The 22,106-nt window shown below is 44.7% G+C and overlaps 2 protein-coding genes across 3 annotated transcripts in view; one reads left to right on the forward strand and one right to left on the reverse strand.

Moving 5' to 3' along the window:
* The window catches only part of MATN4 (matrilin 4), a 39,799-nt gene extending 37,989 nt beyond the window's left edge, over positions 1 to 1,810 (reverse strand). Inside the window, exon 1 of one of the 2 annotated variants that reach the window (XM_081012431.1) lies at positions 1,675 to 1,810. The gene's annotated coding sequence lies outside the window, so the exon portion shown is untranslated. The remainder of the gene's footprint in view (positions 1 to 1,674) is intronic. The other variant, XM_081012430.1, reaches the window with a different exon arrangement.
* The window catches only part of RBPJL (recombination signal binding protein for immunoglobulin kappa J region like), a 41,158-nt gene that overhangs the window by 14,047 nt on the left and 5,005 nt on the right, over positions 1 to 22,106 (forward strand). The window contains exons 2-8 of the mRNA XM_081012432.1: positions 1,643 to 1,760; positions 8,531 to 8,656; positions 11,000 to 11,070; positions 12,918 to 13,027; positions 18,305 to 18,479; positions 20,414 to 20,551; positions 21,446 to 21,549. Of these exons, the coding sequence (XP_080868558.1) occupies positions 1,643 to 1,760; positions 8,531 to 8,656; positions 11,000 to 11,070; positions 12,918 to 13,027; positions 18,305 to 18,479; positions 20,414 to 20,551; positions 21,446 to 21,549 (842 nt within the window). The remainder of the gene's footprint in view (positions 1 to 1,642; positions 1,761 to 8,530; positions 8,657 to 10,999; positions 11,071 to 12,917; positions 13,028 to 18,304; positions 18,480 to 20,413; positions 20,552 to 21,445; positions 21,550 to 22,106) is intronic.

Raw genomic sequence — 22,106 nt, forward strand, 5'->3', positions numbered from 1 at the left:
CCCCCTGCATTGCAGGAATCTTTTGCCCAATGCCACTCAAACCCACGATCCTAAGATTAAGAGTCTCACATGAATTAGTAGATAGGTGAGAACAGGGAGTGAGAGGATGGCATAATAAGAGGGCAGTAGGCTCTTCTATCCCAATACTGTCATCCGTTTCCTGGCAAACATTGCCCTATACAAAAACTCAGAATGGAGCTACGGATTTCTGGGTATTATAAATATTTAATGAATTGAATTTCTGCACCGCCCTTCATCCAAAGATCACAGGGCGGTTTACGATATAAAAGCATGAAAAGGGATGCCATAATAACAAACAAAAACCATACCCCACCCCCCAACACACACACTGCTATTATTATTATTATTAATAATATTATTATTATTATTTATAAAAGGATATGAAAGGCAGGAACTCATTACAAGAACTCTGCAATTCTGATCTTTTACCCAAGAAGATGGGATAGATTTTATGAATAAAGGAGAAGAAATTTCCCCAAAAGATAAACAAAAACAACTGAGGAGCAACTGGGATGAAGCTGCGTGGAATTGGATAAGGAGGGAAACACCTGCTCAGAAAAGGTGTGCAATCTCTTTTTATGGAGGTTTAAAAGGCTTGGGCTCGAAGCCACAAACATGAGTCTGACCAAACTGCGGAAGGCAGTGGAAGACAGGAGTGCCTGGCGTGCTCTGGTCCATGGGGTCACGAAGAGTCGGACACGACTAAACGACTAAACAACAACAACAAAAGGCTTGGGTGTTTATCTATATCCCATTATGGTATTTAAGTCAAGGAAAAGTAGAGTGCCTGGGATAGGGGGAGAGACGATCCCTCATGTTCTTTCCAAAAACTTTTCTGTCTGTCTGTCTTACACCTCCCCCCCTTCCTACACATTAACATGACCTTGGGCCAATCACCATCTCTCAGCCTAACCTACCTCACAGGGTTGCTATGAGGATAAAATGGGGAGAAGAATCATGTACACCACCTTGAGCTCCTTGGGAGAAAAGGTGGCATAGAAATACAATTAATAAATATTATGTGGAAACCCCGCATGGCTTCTGGACCCCCACTTTGGCACGCACACGTATCTCCCCACTCCCTCCAGTCTTCCAGCTGCACTTGATCAGAAGGTCAGCGTTTCAAACCCAGCTTCTGCCAACCTAGCAGTTCGAAAGCACACCGGCGCAAGTAGATAAATAGGTACCGCTGCGGCGGGAAGGTAAACGGCATTTCCGTTGCGCCAGAAGCGGTTTAGTCATGCTGGCCACATGGCCCAGAAAGCTGTCTGTGGACAAACTCTGGCCTGAAAAGCGAAATGAGCGCCGCACCCCATAGTCGCCTTTGACTGGACTTAACCATCCAGGGGTCCTTTACCTTTTACCTACTGCTATATGCAGCAAGCAGAGGAGATGCTCAGCTTGGCTTTGCCTTTTGCTAAGGGAGTGGCGGGAAAACAGTTTCTCGGGGGATGAGGAAGAAAAAACTTTCAGGGTTGAGGGGGCTCGCCTCCTCACCGCCCTGCCCCCTGCGCCCCGTTATCAGCAGGGTACCCAGCCTGCCCCCTTGCCCGTGGGGAGGGGGGAGGTCATGAGTCCTGGTGCCATGCGCTCCCTCAGCCCCGCGCTCTCTCGCCCTCAGGTGCCCGGCTCTCCCCGGAGCCCCTCACTCACCTCGGCCGTCTGGAAGGCGAAGAGGGGCAGCCACGCGACGCCGAGGAGAGCGGCAGCCGGACGATGCCTCCCTGGTCCTGGGGCAGGTAAAGGCGGCGAGGCGGGGCGGGGCGCAGAGAAGGGAGGCCGCTGCTTGGCGGTGCCGGTTGCGCTCTGGCCGCTGGCTCGGGACTGAGAGGAGGCAGAGCGGCGGGCGCCGCATTTAACCGGGGCGGCGTGGGGAGCGGCTGGGGGCCGAGCCCTCCCCCTGGAGGCTGCAGAGAGTGGGGCTGCAGCCCCCTGGCGAGTGGCGGGGCTGCGCGGGGCCGGCCCCACCCACGCCCCCGCCGCCTGGCAACGCGCAGGGTGGCGCCGTCTCCTTCCCGCCCTCTCCCACGAAGATCTTCGGGGTGGGGGTGGGCGTGTGTCCCCGAGGCTGTCTCGCAAGGTCAAGGAAGGCGGGAGAGACAGGAGCCCGAGTCTCCAAGGAAGAGGCTGGTCCAGTCAGGCTGGCAGCTCATAGAATCGTAGAGCTGGAAGGGACCCTCAGGGATCATCTAGTCCAGCCCCCTGCGACGGAGGAATCTCAGCTAAAGCATGCCTGGCAGATGGCCATCCAACCTCTGCTTGGAAACCTCCGAGGAAAGAGAGTCTACCACCTTCCCATGGAGTTGGTTGGTTCCCCTGCCCAACAGCTCTTAACTGTCAGAAAGTTCTTCCTGGTGTTTAATTGAAATCTCCTTTCCTGTGGTTTGAGTCTTACCCTCCAGAGCAGGGGAAGACAAGCATGCTCCATCTTCCAAGTGACAGCCCTTTAGATATTTGAAGATCATTCAAAGGAATGGGAATTGATCATTATTATTATTTATTAAAAATTTGCATGCCGCGCTTCATCGGTGCCCAGCATAAAAACACAAGATAAAAACACAAAATACATAAGAAAAGTAAGAAAAGAAAACAGTAACCCCCAAGCCCTCTCAGAAACACATTTAAAAGTATGGCATGTGCATGTATTCCACACATGTTCTCTGCCTGGGACAGTCAACCTGGGGCCCTCTAGATAAGGTGGACTACAGCTCCCATTCCCATTGGCCAGTAGTTCGGTTGTCTGGGGCTGATGGGAGCTGGCATCTAATAACAACCAGAGGATGCAGTGTTGCTTATCTCTGGTTTCTGCTCTCCCCAACCACATGTCCTCCAGATTTCTAGCTCCCATCATCCTTCACCATTGAGATGTGCTGACAGAGGTAGAGGGCACCAGGTTGGGAAAGGCTTAAAGCAGGCATCACTATCCTAGCTCCCATCACCAGATACTTGTTTCATCCCACACACCCCATTTTTGCAAATTTGATTGATAGTTTGAACATGGGATCTATCCCTGTCATAGAATATCTTAAATGTATGGATCTCATCGCCATCACTCTGACACAGGAAGTTTGTTGAAAGGGCACTGACAGTCTACATTTCCCCACAGATTTTTTAAAAAAGCAACAGTAGGGACTCTTCCTGCAACACAGACATAACAGCATGACAAACACCTGGACTGCCTGCCCCTAAATTCGACCCTCACACCACCATAGTCTCTGTTGTTAATATCCTTATTGTTGTTGTTATGTGTGGATTTATATTCCACTTGATACCAATATGGCTTCTAAGCGGTTTACAGTTGCACAGCATTGTTAAAATACAGAATAATTAATATTGCACCCTGAAATACTCCTGAATATATGGGAAAATAATATCTGGGATACAACAATGCCTCAGTATCTCACCAGACACAGGAGGGCGATTAAAGACAAAGCAAAAAGAGATACCTTTCAAGAAACGTGGACCCCTCTCTTTAACTATGTTATTGACCAGAATCAAGATCTTGTTATAACCAACTGCTCAGTCTTCTGCATGGATAGATGGCATTAAGTAATGTGTTTGAAAGTTGAATATGTAAGCCTAAAGTCAATGGACAGAACAAACAGCATTAGATGTGCTGCTGGATAAGTGTTGAATGGTTCTTGTTTTCATATTTATCTGAAACCAATTTTTAAAATGTTTTAAAAACAGTTACACCATACACAATAAAATGATCCCATCCAAACATTAAAATATAAACACCCGTTATTAAATCTACTGTAAAACAGCCCCATTAACGCAGCTCAGCAGTTAAAATAGGACAAGAGGCTTAAGAGTTATTTGATCAAGTCTTGGCTGATGTTGGAAAGAGTCAATGGGTGTTGTCAACATTGCAGGTCCTATTAAAGATTGGGGGTGCCTGCATATGATGTTATCAGGCATTAAGCTATCCAATCTGTATTGGCCTTTTAAATATTTAGGGCCTTCTAGTACACCTTCTGTGCAAAGAATGTATGACCCACATTTGGCTCTGGGTGGCTTTAAGCTTCATCACTTAAATTGGGGTAAACAGGAGTAATCGAGTGTAGACGTGTGAAGGAAATCAGACCTGCTGAGGTACATGTGACTCCTACAAATGTAAACAAGAATCTTGGCACAGATTAGACTCGTACTGTCCTGAGAGTGCTTGACTGGCCAGCACATGAACTGGACATTAATAGCATTTCATTGCTTTTTATGTTAGTGATGTGTTTAATTGCATGGAATTTCCTTGGCAGGACAGCAATCACGCCTCCATTTAATTTGTCTTGAGCGCTTCATGTTGCTGCCTGTCCAGAAGAGGGTGGTAAGGACAGCTGTGTTCAAATAGAAATATCAATCATGAAACATGTCCATCAAATTCTGACTTTACATAATTGAAAAATTATTCACATGTTCTGAGGCTTTTTATCCACAGTCATCAATAGCCAGGGAGGGGTTTTGTTTTTCTCCTTTATTCCACTGTTGGTATGTGTTTGGAAACATTCTTTCTGTTTGGTGCAGAGCTGGACCGGGGGGTGGGGGACCCAGAGCTTAGCCAATTGAGTAGAAACTGGCAAGGATGATACTTTCAAATGTCAAATAAACTACCAGGAGATAAGAAGAGTATCTGCTCTAAGGAAGTTGTCTCTTGGCCTTGGTACAACCTGATTCTGATATTACCAGGCCTCACCTGGAGGTATCATGTACAGTTCTGGGCCCTGCAGTTTAGGAAGGATATCGACAAACGAAGAGGTTCAAAGGAGAGCAACGAAGATAGAAGCAGTGGCATAGCGTGGGTTGTCAGCACCCGGGGCAAGGCAAGTAATTTGCTCCCCCTAACCCCTAACCAGGTAGGGGCAGAGAGCTGCGAGTGCAAGCGCCTCCCCCCAGATGTTGCGCCCGGTGCGGCCGGCCCCCCCTGCACCCCCCACGCTACGCCACTGGATAGAAAAGATGATAAAGAGGTGATACAATAGCCGCTTTCAAATATTTGAAGGACTGGCACGTAGATGATGGAGAAAGTTGTTCTCTGGTGCTCTAGGGGGCAGGCCCTGGACCAATAGGTTCAACTTACAAGATAAGAGATTTGAAGTAAACATGGACTGCCTTGGGAAGTGGCAGATTCTCTTTTGTTAGCTGTTTTTAATCAGAGACTGGATGGCTAGTGATCAGGGATCTTATAGCAGCAGCTTCCCTGCAATGGCAGAGGGTTAGACTAGAGAACCTTTTGAGATATCTTCCATCTCTACAGTTCTATAGTTAAAAGTAGCCATTTGTAAATACCCTTTAATACTGATAGTGATAATGGCTTGCAGCTGCAGAAATCCCCACTTGTGTGTTAATTATCACTTGGCATACCATTCACATGGGACCATAGGGAAGAAAAATGGTGGAGCTGTGCGTTTTGATCAAAAGTGGCAGTTCCAAATTAAGTTACATTATGAATTAATAAATAGGTCACCAGCTTGATCAATTGATCTATAGATAAATATTGCATAAAATCATGTGGATTATGGATCCGTGAAAAAGGCCAAATGGTTCTGAACCCCATGTAGCCACTGGCCAAGATTCTGTGACGTTATGGAATATTCATGGCTGAAAACCAATCACCTCATCAGGAAGCTAGCCTGGCTTACATTTTAACACTTGCTGGATCCAGGGTTTAGAAGGGTCTCTACATGCAGCCTACTCCTCCAAACTCATAACATTATGTTTCCTAGCACTGCTTTGCAGAGCCATCTGAATCCTGGATGGGAGCTCAAGCACTGGAAGAGAAGTGCTTTAGAGACATTAAAGCTCCATCCCAGCTAACAACGCAACACATTGGTGCAGACATGACCAAGTAATAATATGACACAATACTCAAAGCCTTATATGGATTCACTATAATCAATGTCAGAAGGAACAAATAATTCCCCGTAATCCTAAACATATACCATGTGCCAGAAAGCCATTGCCCATGGACTTTGACGAATGTAAATTTAAACCAGATGATGGACGTTGGGTGGTCTCCAGTAGATTTGAAATCTGAAGATGGAACATGGAAATAGTTCAGCCAACAAAAATTTAAAGAACAATGGACCGTTGTGGTGTAAGAACAGGGTAGATGTGGTCCACTGGATTGAGCATGCCAAGGGACTGGGCTTCCAAACTGCATTTCACAAGGTGAAACAAAGCAGAAAGAGACAAGAGTTTTACAGTGAGGCAAAGGTGGTGTGATAGAAGCACAAGGAATATAAGAAGCTTCCTTCTACTGAGTCAGACCCATCTTGCCTAGTATTGCTTGCATAGGCTGGCAGTGACTCTCAAAGCTTTCAAGCATGAATTTTTCCCAGCCCTACCTGGAGATGCTGGGGATTGAACCTGGGACCTTCTGCATGCAAAGCAGATGCTCTACCAATGAGCTATGGCTCTTCCACTAATACAGTCTTCCCTATCCCTGTCTTATATAAGCAACACTGCTTTCGCTGTGATTATTTTACAGACCTTAAGCCAGGGATAAGGAACCTGTGGCCCTCCAGATGTAGGTGGACTACAGTTCCCACCATTCCTGACGGGAGCTCATGGGAACTGGAGTTTAACAACATCTGAAGGGCTAATTTCACCATCCCTGATTTAAGCTTTGATGTAATTGTCAGTTTGTAGCTTTTACATTTCATTTCCCTCTAACCTTACTGTTTACAATGTACACACACAGAGCTCTCTCTCTCTCTCTCTCTCTCTCTCTGTGTGTGTGTGTGTGTGTGTGTACCTACACCTGTCATCTTAGAATAACACATTATGCCACTCTTGTACACCAAAACCTATTCCACAATTGTTGTTGTTGTTTAGTCGTGTCCGACTCTTCGTGACCCCATGGACCGGAGCACCCCAGGCACTCCTGTCTTCCACTGCCTCCCGCAGTTTGGTCAAACTCATGCTGGTAGCTTCAAGAACACTGTCCAACCATCTCATCCTCTGTCGTCCCCTTCTCCTTGTGCCCTCAATCTTTCCCAACATCAAGGTCTTTTCCAGGGAGTCTTCTCTTCTCATTCGCTCCACTCTAAGACGCTTTGTTTTCATAAAGCACGGGCTGTTTCTGAATTCTGTTCAGGTGCCACAGAGATCTAGGAATGCAGCAAAGAGATAGAGCTAGGATCAAAGCTGTCATTACAGGAGCTGAGATGCTGGGTAATTTGCAAAACATACCAAAAAGAGTTCAGTCAATTTCTGTGTCCTTGCATAATTATCCAGCTGCTGGCCGTTTAGGCTCCTAAGCCCTATCAGATCAAAGTGCATGCTTATGAGTACTTGGAAGCAAGTCCCATTGTGTCCAGCAAGGTTTTCTCCCAGGTAAGCATCTACAGGATTGCAGTCTTGTTGCAGGCTTTCTTTCCCCTCCTTCCATCAATGAACACACATGCATAAAATAGACAGGCAAAAGAAACTTCAGTGCTTATGGCTCTGTACCAGAGCGAGCTGCAACATGAAGAGTTTTTCCACCACCAGGCGTCCCAGTTCCTATATATATCAGCAGAAATGTGATCGATGTTGAGCTTCTTCATAACCTGCTACCCTCAAATATACCCACCACACCACACCACAGCTGTCAGTTTTAAAATGCCATACCTGGGTAAAGGCAACAGTTTTGCAGACGTGGCATTTTCTTGGAAGGTATCTTGTGCTTTTGCAGTAAATCTCCTGGTATGGATTGTCCAGGATTCAAAAGGTTTCATCTTCAAGGAGTAGAGAATTGTCAGCCTGTTGTCAGTCCAGTTTATGTGAGGGCAAGCATGATTGTCAGCTTTGCTTGGGATAAAGCCTCACACTGCCCCAAAGGACAGAAGTGGTTTGTGAGGAAGTTACAGGACTGAAAGTAGGTCACAGGAGATAGGACAGTTAAGGAGAAGGAAGCCCAGAGGAAAAGATGGCTGAGAAAGGGAGTAGAAAACAGACAAGGAACCTGGAACCTGGGAAAAGGGCAGAGGAGACAGGGGACTGAGCAAAACAATAAGAGGAGATAACAAACCAGTTGGCCGAAGCCTTCGGGTGGCTTAATAACATTGTTGGATGTTGCAAAGAACAGTGTTCTTTCCTGTTGGATTTATGTTTCCTTACCAAAGTACATCCTTGGTAGATGAGCCATCTTAAAGAGATTCTCATTTAATAGAGTACAATTCAGCTATTATTCTTCTATTTTTGCCAAGATATGTTATTCAACATGCAATAGGAGGTTTATATAACCACGTCTGGAATTTAAGGGCTGAATCAAAGAAATAATTTATCCTGGGCTGTTGGACACTATAATAAATTATTGTGTTATACCACCTTGTTATTTCACACTATGGAAGTGTACCTAGAGAAAGAGAGACATGTATGTTGCTGAATGGCACAATATCACAGGCCAGTGGAGGAATCCAGTAATCAGTGTGATACATAAGGCTGCTGATCATGTGTTCTGGCTTTTCAATGATAGACCTGAGCTCCCTTTACTTATACCTGTGGTTCTACTCTGCTGCCTCCAATGTAGATCCAATCCAGAGCAAGCTGACCCTCTCCGAAATGGAGTGCGCAGGTACCTTCAGCTCCCATCTGACCGGACTGTGCTGATAGTCCATGCAAAAGTCGCTCAGAAATCGTATGGCAGTGAAAAGAGGTAGGAAATCAGCTTGAACTTCCCGTTAAAATCAGAATTTTAATGGGGCTCTCCACAGTAGAGAGACTAAACAGGTGTCATGTGTGTGCATATGTGCTCTACGTGAAATGAATTGTGGGTCTCATGGTGTTCCAGTAGTTTTTCAAGCACACCCAGCTCTCCTTCTAAGGTATTCAATTCCCTTTCTTAGGTCACATCCACACTATAACATATAAGGCAGCAGTGGCCAAACTTGGCCCTCCAGATGTTTTTGCTACTACAATTCCCATCATCCCTGACTACTGGTCCTGTTAGCTAGGGATGATGGGAGTTGTAGTCCAAAAACAGCTAGAGGGCCAAGTCTGGCCACCACTGATATAAGGCATGTGGCTTCGCCCAAAGAATCCTGAAAGTGGTAGTTTACCTCCTCATGGAGCTACAATTCCCATCACCTATAGCAAACTATAGTTCACAGGATTCTTTGGTGGAATCACCATTTCCAGGAAATGCATAGAGCCAGAATTCACTAGTGTTGCCAATGTATAACATTTGTGGTAGATTCCCCAACTCGTGTTCTTGTTTAATACTTATTACACTGTGTTGTTGAAACCTGAATTGTTTCCACTAGCAGTGGAGGATAAATTATTGTTTTATATGACCTTTCATAGACATCTGAAGGCAGCCCTGTTTCAGGAACCTTTTAATGTTTGATGTTTTGTTTTGTTCCTTTATATTTTGTTGGAAACCACCCAGAGTAGCTAGGGTAACCCAGTCAGATAGGTGGGATACAAGAAATAAACCATCATTATTATAAATTATTGCTATTATTGCTATTATTACTTTGTTTTGAATTTTAATGCAAAACTCCCTAATTTGTACCTCTAGTAACAAAACATGAACTGAAACACAGCTATCCTTCAAAAGAACTGGCCCTAAACTTGTTAGGCTAAAGTCTAAATGAGTCAGATGGGACCCCGTCCTGTAATGAACATCCTCAAAAAATACTATTATGGCATCGGAGTATAAAACCACCCATTCTGGTGTGTTTTATTACCAACATTTTTACGCACTACCAATGCAGCATGAATCCTAGCCATTCACGTGAGTTTAAAGACAGCGGAAACCCAAATAAAACACAGGAAAACACGTTTCCAAACCTTTGGACCTCAATTTATTTGTGTTGGTCTAAGGATCTCGCTGTGAATGTAAACTCTGTTTCCAGCCTGTGAAACTTCCACATTCCAGGCTGAGACAGTCACAGGGACAAGTCCTCCCTCTGCTCAAGGAGAAGCGAAGAAACGAGAGCTTTCCCCTCTATATAATCACCACCATCTTCCACAGTAGGAGGTCATGTTGAGCTTGCTGTGCCTCTAATAGATGTGGCTACTCCATGTTGATGTCTGGAGCCCAGATCATAACAAGAGACCCCTGTGCCTGTTCAGCACTATGGAAAGTAATTTGGTAAAAACATGAACAATGAGAACAATTCCGTATGTTGGAAACAATTAAAAACAATTCCATATACAAAGTAATGACCTGTCCAAGGCTATCCTGCGAATGTTATGGCTCATCAGGAATCGGAACATGTGTGTCCCAGATTGAACCATGACAGCTTAGTCCTTTTCCCATTCCACCGCTCTTTAATATTGGTGATCATTTGGTTATCCAGAAGGTTGTAACAGGAATTCTGTGTGCATATTGTACACAAATCCTTGTACAATATACATAGCAATGCTATCTTGGTATGAAATCTTATATAAATTAATAAGAAAAAAAGATTTCTGAAAAGTTATATTTATAGGTGCCCCTTCATATTTTATTTTATTTAGTTTATTGATTTGGTCTTTCAAATTAACGTCTTAGAGATATATCAAACATAAATCAAAAAAACAAGATTCCAAGGAATCTCCTGGACTTCTATCCTCCCTTTGTGGGTCCTATTATTGATCATTTCCTCCTGCATCTTTTAAGATGAGCCAAATCTTTTACATCTCCATTGTGTCCAGAATTCACCTACAAGTGATATTCCAATCCTGCTAACGATTTTACCTGTTTAAACAGCCCCTTCATATTTTCTAACCTTGTGGATGTATTTAGGAAAGGAATTAATATATGGCCCTCTTTGTTTGCTTTTTTTTTGTCCCACCCCTGCCCCATTTTGTTGCTAAAAAAAAAAAAAAAAACATTTCCACACTTGCCTTTTTTTTCTGCATGTTGCCTTGTACAAGCCTTCGTTGTATCTTTTTATAAAATAATGGCAATGTAGTTTGTATCACAATTCTCCGGGGGGGGGGAGGGGAAAACCACAACTCTTGTCAGTGAAGTGTTCTTAGCTTAATCATTTACTTTTTCTTTTCTTCTCAGGTTTTTCTGCCCCCCGCCTTGCGTTTACCTGACTGGACCAGGCTGGAAGTTGAAGAAGGAAGAAATGAAAGGTATGGCATATGTCATCTGAAGTCTTCTCCGCTGTTGCCATTAATTCTTCTCTGAGCGATAATGGACTTGGGGGACAGAGTCCCTTGATGGGCAGTTGAGCTGCCCAACCCCAAATACCACTATATTTCTATTTAAATTATAGTAATTATTTCTAAGTTTGCATCTACTGTATACATAAAAGTCACCATCATGGGCAAATTGTTGTTCTCTTTTTTGTTGATGTAGATCCTCCCCCCCCCCCCCGCCCCCAGTGAATGAATAAGTGCCTACTTTAGAATCAGTAGGTGCCCAGTTTGGATCTCACCTCTGCCCTGAACTCACTACGTGTCTTAGGCAAGCTCAGCCCCAGTTGCTTCCATCTGCAATAGGGTGTGTGTGTGTGTGTAATAATATTTACTCAAGTCACAGGGCTCTTGCAAAGATTGCAGCTAGATAATGCACATGGGGCGCTTTGAATGTTGAAAAGCACTATATGCTCAATGCCACCCATTCTCAACTGAGCCACCACTATGTTCTCACGCCATGCAACTATGTTTTTCATCTGGAGCTATGCAGAGTCCCTGTTGATACCTCCTTTCTTAGCCTAAGGGTGTCCCTGCTCCTTTTGATCATTCTTTGCCATAGGACACCAAGGGGAATCAACAGGACATGTGTCTACTTAGGTCAAAGTTTACCTTGGCCTCTGCTTCCTAGTAGACTTGACAGATTATTGACTGCAGTGGCTACAGAGAAGCCCACCACCACCCGACTATCAGCCTGTAAAAACACCACAAAATATGGAGCAGTTGGGCTTCAGGCTGGGCTGCCAACTGCAGGAAATGTGTCCAGACCACAGGGAGAGTTTTACAGCCTCAGGATTTGCTGACACATCAAGGGGCAGAGGAAGGTGATAACACAAAAACCGGCATTGCTTTGAAAGGGGAGATCTGGGTCTGCATTTGAACATTATTTACCTGTTAATCCACTTTCCCTTCCTTCAAATTAGACCAGAGCAGTCCACACCTGCAGGTATTTGGAATTTGTATATGTGAAGCAACTTCAATCTTCCCTGTTCTTGCCTGCAGGCTTTCTCTTTTGCGTTCAAATAATAGAATTATAATGCTTTCTAATTCTTGATTTCGTTATGTCAGTTAAGTGTGAACAGGGCATGTACACAAATAGCTGTACGTGCATCTTGGAGGGGGGGGTAATTTTAAGAAAAATCCCCAGGCAAGAAGTGTGCAAAGGCACCCAGTCAAGCAATTGTAAATGTGCTTGTGCAGTTTTCTGGCTTTGTGCAAATCAGAGGGATCAAAAGAAATATATAGATCCCTATGCCCAGGAGCATACTGGAAATAGGCTAGTGCACAACCAGACGAGAAATGAAAGCATAGAAGGAGGAGGAGCAGAAAGTGACAATTGAGGCACCCACTCAAAAGCACGGGGGGGGGGCATCTGCGACCCCACGTGGGCAGTGTGGAACCCAATTTGTCATATTTTTCCCATATCAGGCGAACCCGAATTTACAAGGGGGAAAGCAATGAGATTACTGCTGTTTGAGGCTAATTTCTTGAACACTGTGCAAATTAAATGGGAACACAAACAGCTGCAAGCACACAGTAAACTCCAGTGTGAACAAGCCCTGTTATGCTGGAACATAGGAGCTCCTATGATTTCTTTTCAACACCCTCTTTTTAGATGGAGATAAAAACTGACCACAAAGAATTCTTTGAGAATATCAACAAGCATGTGGACAGGGTTGGTTTTGCATATCAGGTGTCGCTAGTGAGGTACTCTGCGTATGTTGCTGCTTCCTAGAGGTCATCATGAGATCTCTGCTTCACTTCCTTTCCTTCTCCTGCCAAAGATCCAACAGACTTCAGTTCCAAAGTATGTGGCTATATAGGACTCGATGGCACAAGCAGCAGCCACGTGGAGACCCAGAAGCTAAACTTTGAGGAGCAGCTAGATTCCAAGGTAAGCAGCAAATTAAGGCTCAGTGGTAGAACATCTGCATTGCACACAGAAGGCCTCAGGTCAATCTCCAACATCTGTAGGTAGGGCTGGGAGAGAGCCTTGTCTGAAACCCTGGAGAGCCCCTTGAGGTCACTGTAAACACACCTGAGCTAGATGGACCACATCTGATCTACATCTGCTCTACATCTCATCTCAGCTAGATCTGAGCTAGATGGACCACATCTGAGCTAGATGGACCATCTGAACTAGACAGACCAATGGCAGCTCCCTATATTCCTAAGGTGGATCTGTTCAGGGCAGATATGATATGTATTTTTAATAAACCCAGCTCACGCTTAAAAAAAATAATGATGATGATGGATCTCAAAACATAACAATTTGTGCCTTGCACTGAACATATTTATGCTCATTCTTTTTTAAAACTGCTGCTGCTTTTTTTGCAGAGTGGGGATGCTGTTTCCTGATTTTTGCAGTGATTTGAGGCATGGCCCAGTCAAATTCATTGTTTTCAATGGGAGACTTCAGTTTATACTGAATTTAACCCACAAGAAACACTTGCTTAAATCTATTTGGCTTTAAGCCTGCCGTCCTATACAGTTACCTGAGAATAAGTCCCATTGAACTCTGAGCTTACTTCTGAGTAGGTATGCATTAGATTGTGCCCTCTTTGCCCTGCCCTATACATGCCATTCTTTTTCTCTGTTTGCTTTTACAGTATTTTACAGTATTTTAAATACTATAGTTTAGAGTGAAATCTTACACGTCTCGCAAGGGCAATTACATATTAGAAATTGTACCTTATCAACTGATCAGTGCCAGCCTTGAGACATGCCGAGGAAAAAGATGTGGAGCATGGCTGGAGTTGTAGTGAGAGTTCAAACAAGTCGAAGCCTCATAAACAGTGACATTTTGCAAGAAAACAGAGCTCAAAGGGGATTGTTTGAGCCAAGGACTCAGGTACAGTCATCCAAAACCAGCAGGTGGTGTTATGTGTACAGCCATTCACAGGGTTCCACTGTGCACAGGGAGAAAGGCAAGGTCTATAACTTGTGCAACTTGGCACTATGTCATCATGATGGCCGATGTGCATGAAAGGTATAGATTAGCAGGGATCAGAATCAGATAAGGTATACCACACATCATACAACCCAGCCAATGTGATCCTCACTGGGACTGCCAGTGAGTTAGAAGTTGGGCCTTTCCATCTGCCATGCAATGGCAGTTAGAATCCATTTATTTGTTGTTTGTTTGTTTGTTTGTGTTTTATAAATTCTACTCCTCAGCCAGATAAGGCTCCCAGATCAGATTATTATTTTTTTTAAAAAACACCCAACTCCCTGCCCTGATGCTTACAATTTTAAGAGGCAAGGCACAAAAGGAAAATGAACAGGAAGGGAGGAGGAAATAGGCAAACTCCAGTTCAAGTTTTTAGTTGTAAGTTCTAATGACAAGCTGGTATGGAAAGGAGAGGGGACATCAAAAGTCACTGGTCTCTAATATAATACCCTTGAATACCTTCTTTTTCCTTCCCTAATGCTGCCAGGTTGTTGGCAGTCTCATTGAACGAGCAAACTTTATTGGTATTTTTTGGGTTTTTGAAAAGATTTTATTGGATTTTTACAGTTTTATATTCAATCAAACAACACAATATAACACTTGTCATATAAAAGAAAAAGAACCACCCCTACCCCCATGAGTTCCCTCAACTTCCCCTTCTGGTTCTTTAAATATTTACTACTTCTGCTTATTTATTACCTTATTTTTATAATCCTATATCTTAATACTCTTATTTTCTTATCAGTTTTATATCAAATTTTCCTTCATGATTACATCTTATAGTCAATTTCATTCCATGTTATCCTTACTTAACCTTTTTTCTTATTTTCTTACTTGTGTTTAATCAAACCCTGCTAGTGAGTCCATATCTTTACAGTATTTCTGTAAATACAACATAAAAGGTTCCCAGTCTTTTAAAAATTCTTCATTATCATTGTCTCTGGTTCTTTCCGTCAGTTTTGCCATTTCTGCAGATTCCATAAGCTTGACTTGCCATTCTTCTTTCATTGGTATCTTGTCGTCCTTCCATTTTTGGGCTAGTAGAATCCAAGCCGCCGTTGTAGCTTACAAAAACAACTTCTTCCTTCTTTTTGTAGTTCCTGTCCTATTACACCCAACAGAAAAGCTTCTGGTTTTTTAACAAAGGTTATTTTAAACATCTTCTTCGGTTCATCATATGTCATTTCCCAATAACTTTTAATTATTTTACAATTCCACCACATGTGGTAAAACATACCTTCTTTCTCTTTACACTTCCACCACTTATTAGCACTTGTTCTATACATTTTTGCCAGTTTGACAGGAGTAAGCTTTGTTTCTTTTTAAAACTGCAAATCCCCTTCTGTGGTTTTGATAAAAATCCCTCCTCTGAAGCTGGTGTTTGCATTGGGAGAGAATCCATCATTGGCGTTACAGAACAGACGATGCATGCCACACAGGGTTATACATACAGTCCTACAGACTGCCGGGACACAGGCTCACTCCTCCTTCCTCCAAGCCCTGGAAGTGTTTGCCCAGCTTAGGGAAGGAGACACAATGTTCCAATGGAGTCCAAGAGCCCTCCTGCTTCGTCCCCCCCCCCACGCAAAAAAGATGGTGGTACTGCGTACCATTGCATACAGATAGGAAGAAAAAGCAGTGCCACAATCCAATATGAAATCTGAATGTTGTGAAATTTCGACACAGTGCTCGTATTTACCATCCTTCCCAGTTCTGATTCTATATGAGCTGTGGAGCCACTTTGGAGCCAAGCCACCAAAATATAGCCACCAGATTAAAAGGATATGGGGTCCATTCCTAAAAATAAACGTGTGATGTTATTGGAACACCAAGTGATTTCCCATTACCACTCCTTTGCCATTGGATAAACAAGCATCGTGACATCTTAAACATGGCCTCAGCCAAGAGGCGAATGAAATACTGGGCTTGGTGTAGGGGAATTAAGTCTCTAGGGAGATCAGCTAGTGCCTTGAGCAGGAAGAGCCAACACCCATCTTGGATCGTAAAGTCTTGATAGGAGAATGATCCCTCAGGGGACTATTGCTTGAGAGACTAAAAGGCCTTTGGTTTGCTCAAATGTCTTTTGCGTTCCTGTAACGGAAACTTGCAGGAAGCCTTCCCCCGGACAGGCACACTGCCCTTGGATGAAGTCTAGTCTAGCATCATGCTACAGGCTGGCATGTGCCGCAAGGGCACATATGTCAGATGACATAGAGACTAGCCTACAAAATGTCAGGGCCCTAGGACAGGAGCCTCCCACTAGGAGGAAGAGATGGCAATTCACTTCCCACGCAAACCACGGCAGATGCCAACAGCTTAGTTCAGTCGATCAATCACATGAGCTAACAGAGAAAGGGCCTTACTTTTTGTTGTTGTTAAAAAATTTTTTATTGAATTTTCAAAAGTTTAACATGTATACTTCAGTGCCTGGCACCTTACATTTTTGCACACCGCTCCCTTCACACCGTTTTGCTGTACACTGAAGATGCTTTAGGCGCGCACCTTAAAATAAGTGTGAATGAGACAACTGTGAGTTCACCAATTCATGCATCATGCAGGTAGAATAATAAAATTGTGGAGTTCAAAGCGACCCCAGGGGTCATCTAGTCTAACCCTCTGCAATTCAGGAATCTCAGCTAAAGCATTAATTTCAGATGGCCATCCAAATTCTGCTTAATAAACCTCAAATGAAGAAGAGTCCACCGCCTCCCGAAGGATAGCTACAGGTATCCACATAAAAATGCTCAAATGTTGACCATTTTCCAGAGGACTTGATCAAATGTATTGGTTCTCCTCTGCCTTCTTCTGCAGCATCCACAGTTTCTTCCTCCCTAAAAGTCAGTTTTGTTTACTCCTTCACATCACTATCCTCTTGCATGTGGCCTCCAGAAAGAAAACCAGACTCTCCGGAGCTTCAAAGGAACCCATCTGCCTTCATCACTGCCTTTGTCCTTCCACAGCTGGTTTTCTGTGGTTGGTGATCTGCCAGGGATTACGCAGCTTGCAAAGCTGTAGGTTTCTGCTGGTGAACATAGATATTGCTCGCTGCCAAGCGAAAGTACCTTCTTTCGTTGGCAGATAAGCGGTGAAAGAAACCCCTAAATGGTCCCAAAAGATCAAGAGCGGGAGCGATAGCTTGGCACCTTTTTATAGAACCAAAATGTCTGTGGCATTATCTCCAGCCTTGGAAGAATGCTGGGACCAGGAGAAGGGCCAAGAAGGCTACAGAAGGGACCTTTGTCTCTGCAATGCTTAACTCATTGTGAATGCAAAGCCTATCAGAAGAGAGGGAGAGGGAGAGGGAGCGCCAAGATGACTGGGAACTGTAAACCTAGGAGATTCCTTGTGCTGTGCACAGCCAATTGCACGTGAACATTAATTTTCCATTTGGATTTCCCTAACCCCAAAGTAAATAAAGCCTTCCCCATCCCCAAGTTTTTCATCCCACCTGTAATAACATCTCTAATCACATTCCCCTTTAAATGAACCTCAAAGGGCTGTGAATGGTGACCATTATGAGTTCTGCTGAGAGTTGCTTCGTCCCACATTTCATTCTTGCTGGTGACAAGCCGAGCTAGTGATAGTTCACGCTGATGCGATTCCCTGAGAAGGCCAGTTTGTTTTCCTGCTCATTGGTCCTGGAGACAAAAACGATGCCTTGCATTTCTTTGTATTTCTTGCTTGGAAGGTTCCTTTCCCCTACCATCCCTTCCTTTCATCTTGTTAAAATATTGCTGCTTTTTTCCGGGGGTTGTATAACCTAATCTCTCTATCAAAGCAAGATGGCTTGTAATCCAATTTACACAGTTGCTGTTAAAGTACTGCTTTCCTGTACTGCACTTTGAAGACGCTAACAGTTCGATCATGTTTGTGCCTACCTGTAAGTTTTGAGTACAATGGACTTTACACCAAGGTAAGTGTGGTCCTCAAGCTTTTTTTCCTCTGGTCCCTACTTTCAGGATAAAAAAAACAGTGGGGTTTTTTATTGATAAGAAATGCATTAGAAAACAAAAAGAAGCAACTGCTAGCACTGCTTGATTTATAACATAGAACAGAACTGATTTATAATTTGATCATGGGATGTCCAGAAAGTATAAAGCAATGCAGCTACACAAGAACATGCATCGTTTCCAAAATATAAGTATAAACAAGCCTCTTCCACCCTTTGAGAACCACTGGTGTACAGGATTGTAGCCATAACAATCCCCCTCTTTGATGCAGGTGTTCAGCTGTGCCAAAGCTCTGTACATTTCAGACTCAGACAAGAGGAAGCACTTCCGGCTGGTCGTCAATCTCTTCTTCAGCAACGGGCTGGAGATCGGCACGTTCCACAGCAAGCTGATCAAGGTGATCTCCAAGCCCTCCCAGAAGAAGCAATCCCTGAAGAATACAGACTGTAAGTGGACATGGGCTCCTGGGTGCCAGCGGAAGGAGCCTTCCTTGTGTCTTTGGAGGCAGCCACCTTGCCAGGAAGCCGCAAGATAGGATGGTAGACTGGTTGTAGTTGGAGAAGGTAACGCAACAGGCTAGGAAGGAGGCATAGCGTGGAGGTAGAGCACATGCTTAAAAGGAGCAGAGGGGAGAAGCTGGTTCAGACCCTGAATCTGAGATCCTAGATGGCTGCTACCAATAAGTAAGAGTAGTCCAGAGGTGGGGAACCTTTCTCAGCTCAAGGGCCACGTCTTCTTCTGGGCAGTCTTCTGAGGGCCATGTGCCGGGTAGGAAGGCCAAAGACAAAAGTGAGCAGAGCAACCAATGTATCATGTTCCTTTGTTCAGTAGGCTAGCTTCCACACTTACTCTGTATCCTCCATCCCAGACCCTCCAAGTGTCCCTGTTTTCCAGGGACAGTCCCGGATTTACAGAAGCTGCCCGGTTTCAACCCAGAATGTCCAGCTTTTCCTTTGGGTGTCCCTATTTTCATCAAAGAAATGTCGGAGGGTGTGGAGTTATCTGACCCCCATGCCATCTGAAGGCAAACCTGTACAGTGGTACCTCGGGTTAAGAACTTAATTTGTTCTGGAGGTCCGTTCTTAACCTGAAACTGTTCTTAACCTGAAGCACCACTTTAGCTAATGGGGCCTCCCATTGCCGCTGTGCTGCCGCCACGCAATTTCTGTTCTCATCCTGAAGCAAAGTTCTTAACCCGAGGTACTATTTCTGGGTTAGCGGAGTCTGTAACCTGAAGTGTCTGTAACCCGAGGTACCACTGTATAGGGAAGCATTTTTTAATGTTTAATGTTTTATTACATATGTTAGAGGCCACCCAGAGTGACTGAGGCAACCCAGTCGTATGGGGGGGGGGATAAATAGTAAAACATCATCATCACCAACAACAACAACAACAACAACAGCAGAATAGGGCGTTCCTGTTTTCAGCGGAGAAACGTTGGCAGGTATGCCATCCAGAAAAGCAAGTGGCATTATTAGAGCTCAGGGACACATTCCAGCCAGGCAAAAACTCTCAAGGAAGGTGTGAAGCAGGGCTGTTGAGAGGTGTGGCCTGGGGAGAGTTCCAAGAGTCAGATGGAGAGGCCTGGAGAGGCCACCATCAGCCATCAAGCCTGAGGTTCCCACCCCTGAAGAAAAGATGGACAAATATTCTGACCTGATATTAGGCAGCTTCCTATGTTAAAGCAAGAATGTGTCAGCTTCAGGAATCGGATCCCTCCCCCAGTGGCAGTAATTAATCAGAAAGGAGTGTTCTTACCAGTTAGTTTCTTTAATAATCACAGCGAGAGACAAAGGAATGCATATCTCACCCCCTCCATCCCCATTAATCTATGTCACTCCTACGTCGGGTAATCTGAGCTTGTTGCCGTTGCGATCTCTGTTCTATCACCCTCAAAGCCCATCTAGTCCTAGGCAAAGGGGGGTCAGGAATGCTGTCCAAAGACACTGAATCTGCAAGCTGTCTCTCTCCTGGTGTTTCCTCTTCTAGCTGTTCCTCACCCAGTATCTCCAAGCTTTCCCCCTCAGGACTATGCCCCTCTGCAAACCACTGTTCTAAATCAATGCTGTCCTCCTGCCCTTGGGAAGGTTCAGGAGAAGGGGGGCGGCGGCTCCCACCATTCCTTCTCAGTCCAGCCCCTGACAGAGCAAAGGAGGAAAATGCTACCGTAGGACAAAATATCTGGGGTTGCAGAAGTGGAGTCTTCAGCAACAGCTTCCCTGAATCCTGCACATGTTGACTCCTTGCACGAATCTCACTGTGTTCATGGGCCTATTCATCTGTAAGCATGTACAGGGCTGGAGCATTGAACCTGGACTTAGCCATTTACATCAATCTCTTCCCTGATGCTCTCCTTCCTGTCCCCCTGCCACCCCGCAGTGTGCATTCTGTCCGGGTCCAAGGTCTCCCTCTTCAACCGCCTGCGCTCCCAGACTGTTAGCACCCGGTATCTTTCGTTTGAGGGTGGCGCCTTCACAGCAAGCGCCAGGCAGTGGGCAGCCTTTACACTTCATCTGGGTGAGGCTTGCTAACGACATGCTCATTTTTAATCACTAATAATGTGGGGACGTTGGTGGTTCTGACCTCCCAGCCAGTGGCATTGCAACATTTGGTGGCACTGTGCCCAAGAGTGGGTGCAACCTAGCCCAAAATAAAAACGGCTAATTAAGGCTTGGCAATTCATCAAACTAGGAAAATTAGCATCCGTTGTAACGTCCCTGTTGAAGTTATAAATATGTTTGGGGCCAGGGTGGACTGCTGCATAAGAGTTAAAATGACCAAGGGATGACAGTTTTGTGAAAGGATAAAATATGGTTTGGAAGGAGACACTGTTTTGTGATTGCTGTCTGGGTACTGCAAGTGAGTCCATGTCAATGGGATTGCCTTAAAACAGGGATAGGGAATGTGTTTCAGCTCAAGGGCCACATGCCTCAAAAGCAGCATTCTGAGGGCCACAGGCCAAAGGTGGGCGGGACCATAAACAAAAGAGGGAGGAGAAACAGGTGGAACTCTTACCATTGTACAATAGGCTACATTCCAGGGACACAAGTGCCAGAGGTTTACACACTCCCACACCCCTCCATCTAGGCAAGCAAAAGGCATTATCGCAGCTCAAGGATGCTTTGCAGCCAGGCAATAGTATTCAAGGAGGCCATGGGGCAGGGCCAGTGAGGGGTGGAGCCTTGGAAGAAGGGGTGTGGCCTGGGGAGGGGGCATAGCCTGGGGGCCAGACAAAAAGGTCTGGAGGGCGGCACTCAGCCCCCAAGCCTGAGGTTCCCCACCCCTGTCTTAAAACATTTTGTCAAATAAGGCACTCCTGTTAAGTCCCCCCTTCTTGCCCTTTGCATTTAGCTTTTCACCTTTTTCTCACTTTTTCTTCTTTTCTTTTCTCCCATCCTTGTTTATATCAAGCGGGTGAGTCCCAGGGTGAGTTCCCCCTGCGAGAAGGATACATTCACTATGGTTCCACCATTCGCCTCATCTGCACAGCCACCGGCATGGCCCTGCCCCCTCTGGTAAGGACTGGCAGTCAACTGGAAGGCAAAAACCAAGAATCCATCTTAACCTTCTCTCTCTCTTGCATTATCTGAAATTCAATACACTATGCCGTGCATCTTGTGCCTCACCCAGATTTTGCGATGGTTACCTCCTCTTCTAGCTCCTCTCCCTCCCCAGGAATTTGGTATGGTTGCCACATTCCACCAATTAGTATATTTTCAGCCCATCATGTCCGTTTCACATCCTATGTAGTCCATGTCCTAAATACATTCCATCCAGGTTCAGCATTCAATCTGCAATTAAAAAAACAAAAACACCCTTCATGAAAATCCATATTACGCTTAATGTCATATTCCACAAAATATGTGTTGTGCACTAAAGTACAATTTTTATGCACATTTTATGCGTCTTTTGAACTGAGAACCGTACAGCAAAACCTGGAGATAACCTTCTAGCCCCATCCTGATAATTCAATAGAGCAGTATCCTAAGGACAATACCAGAATAAAAAACATGAAGGGTCCCGTCCCCCGTCCCCCGAGCTGCTGTTAATCCAGGCGTATATTCATCTCCCC

The sequence above is a fragment of the Podarcis pityusensis genome (genome assembly GCF_964106645.2).
Source record: "Podarcis pityusensis genome assembly, chromosome: 6".
Taxonomy (NCBI): Eukaryota; Metazoa; Chordata; class Lepidosauria; order Squamata; family Lacertidae; genus Podarcis; species Podarcis pityusensis.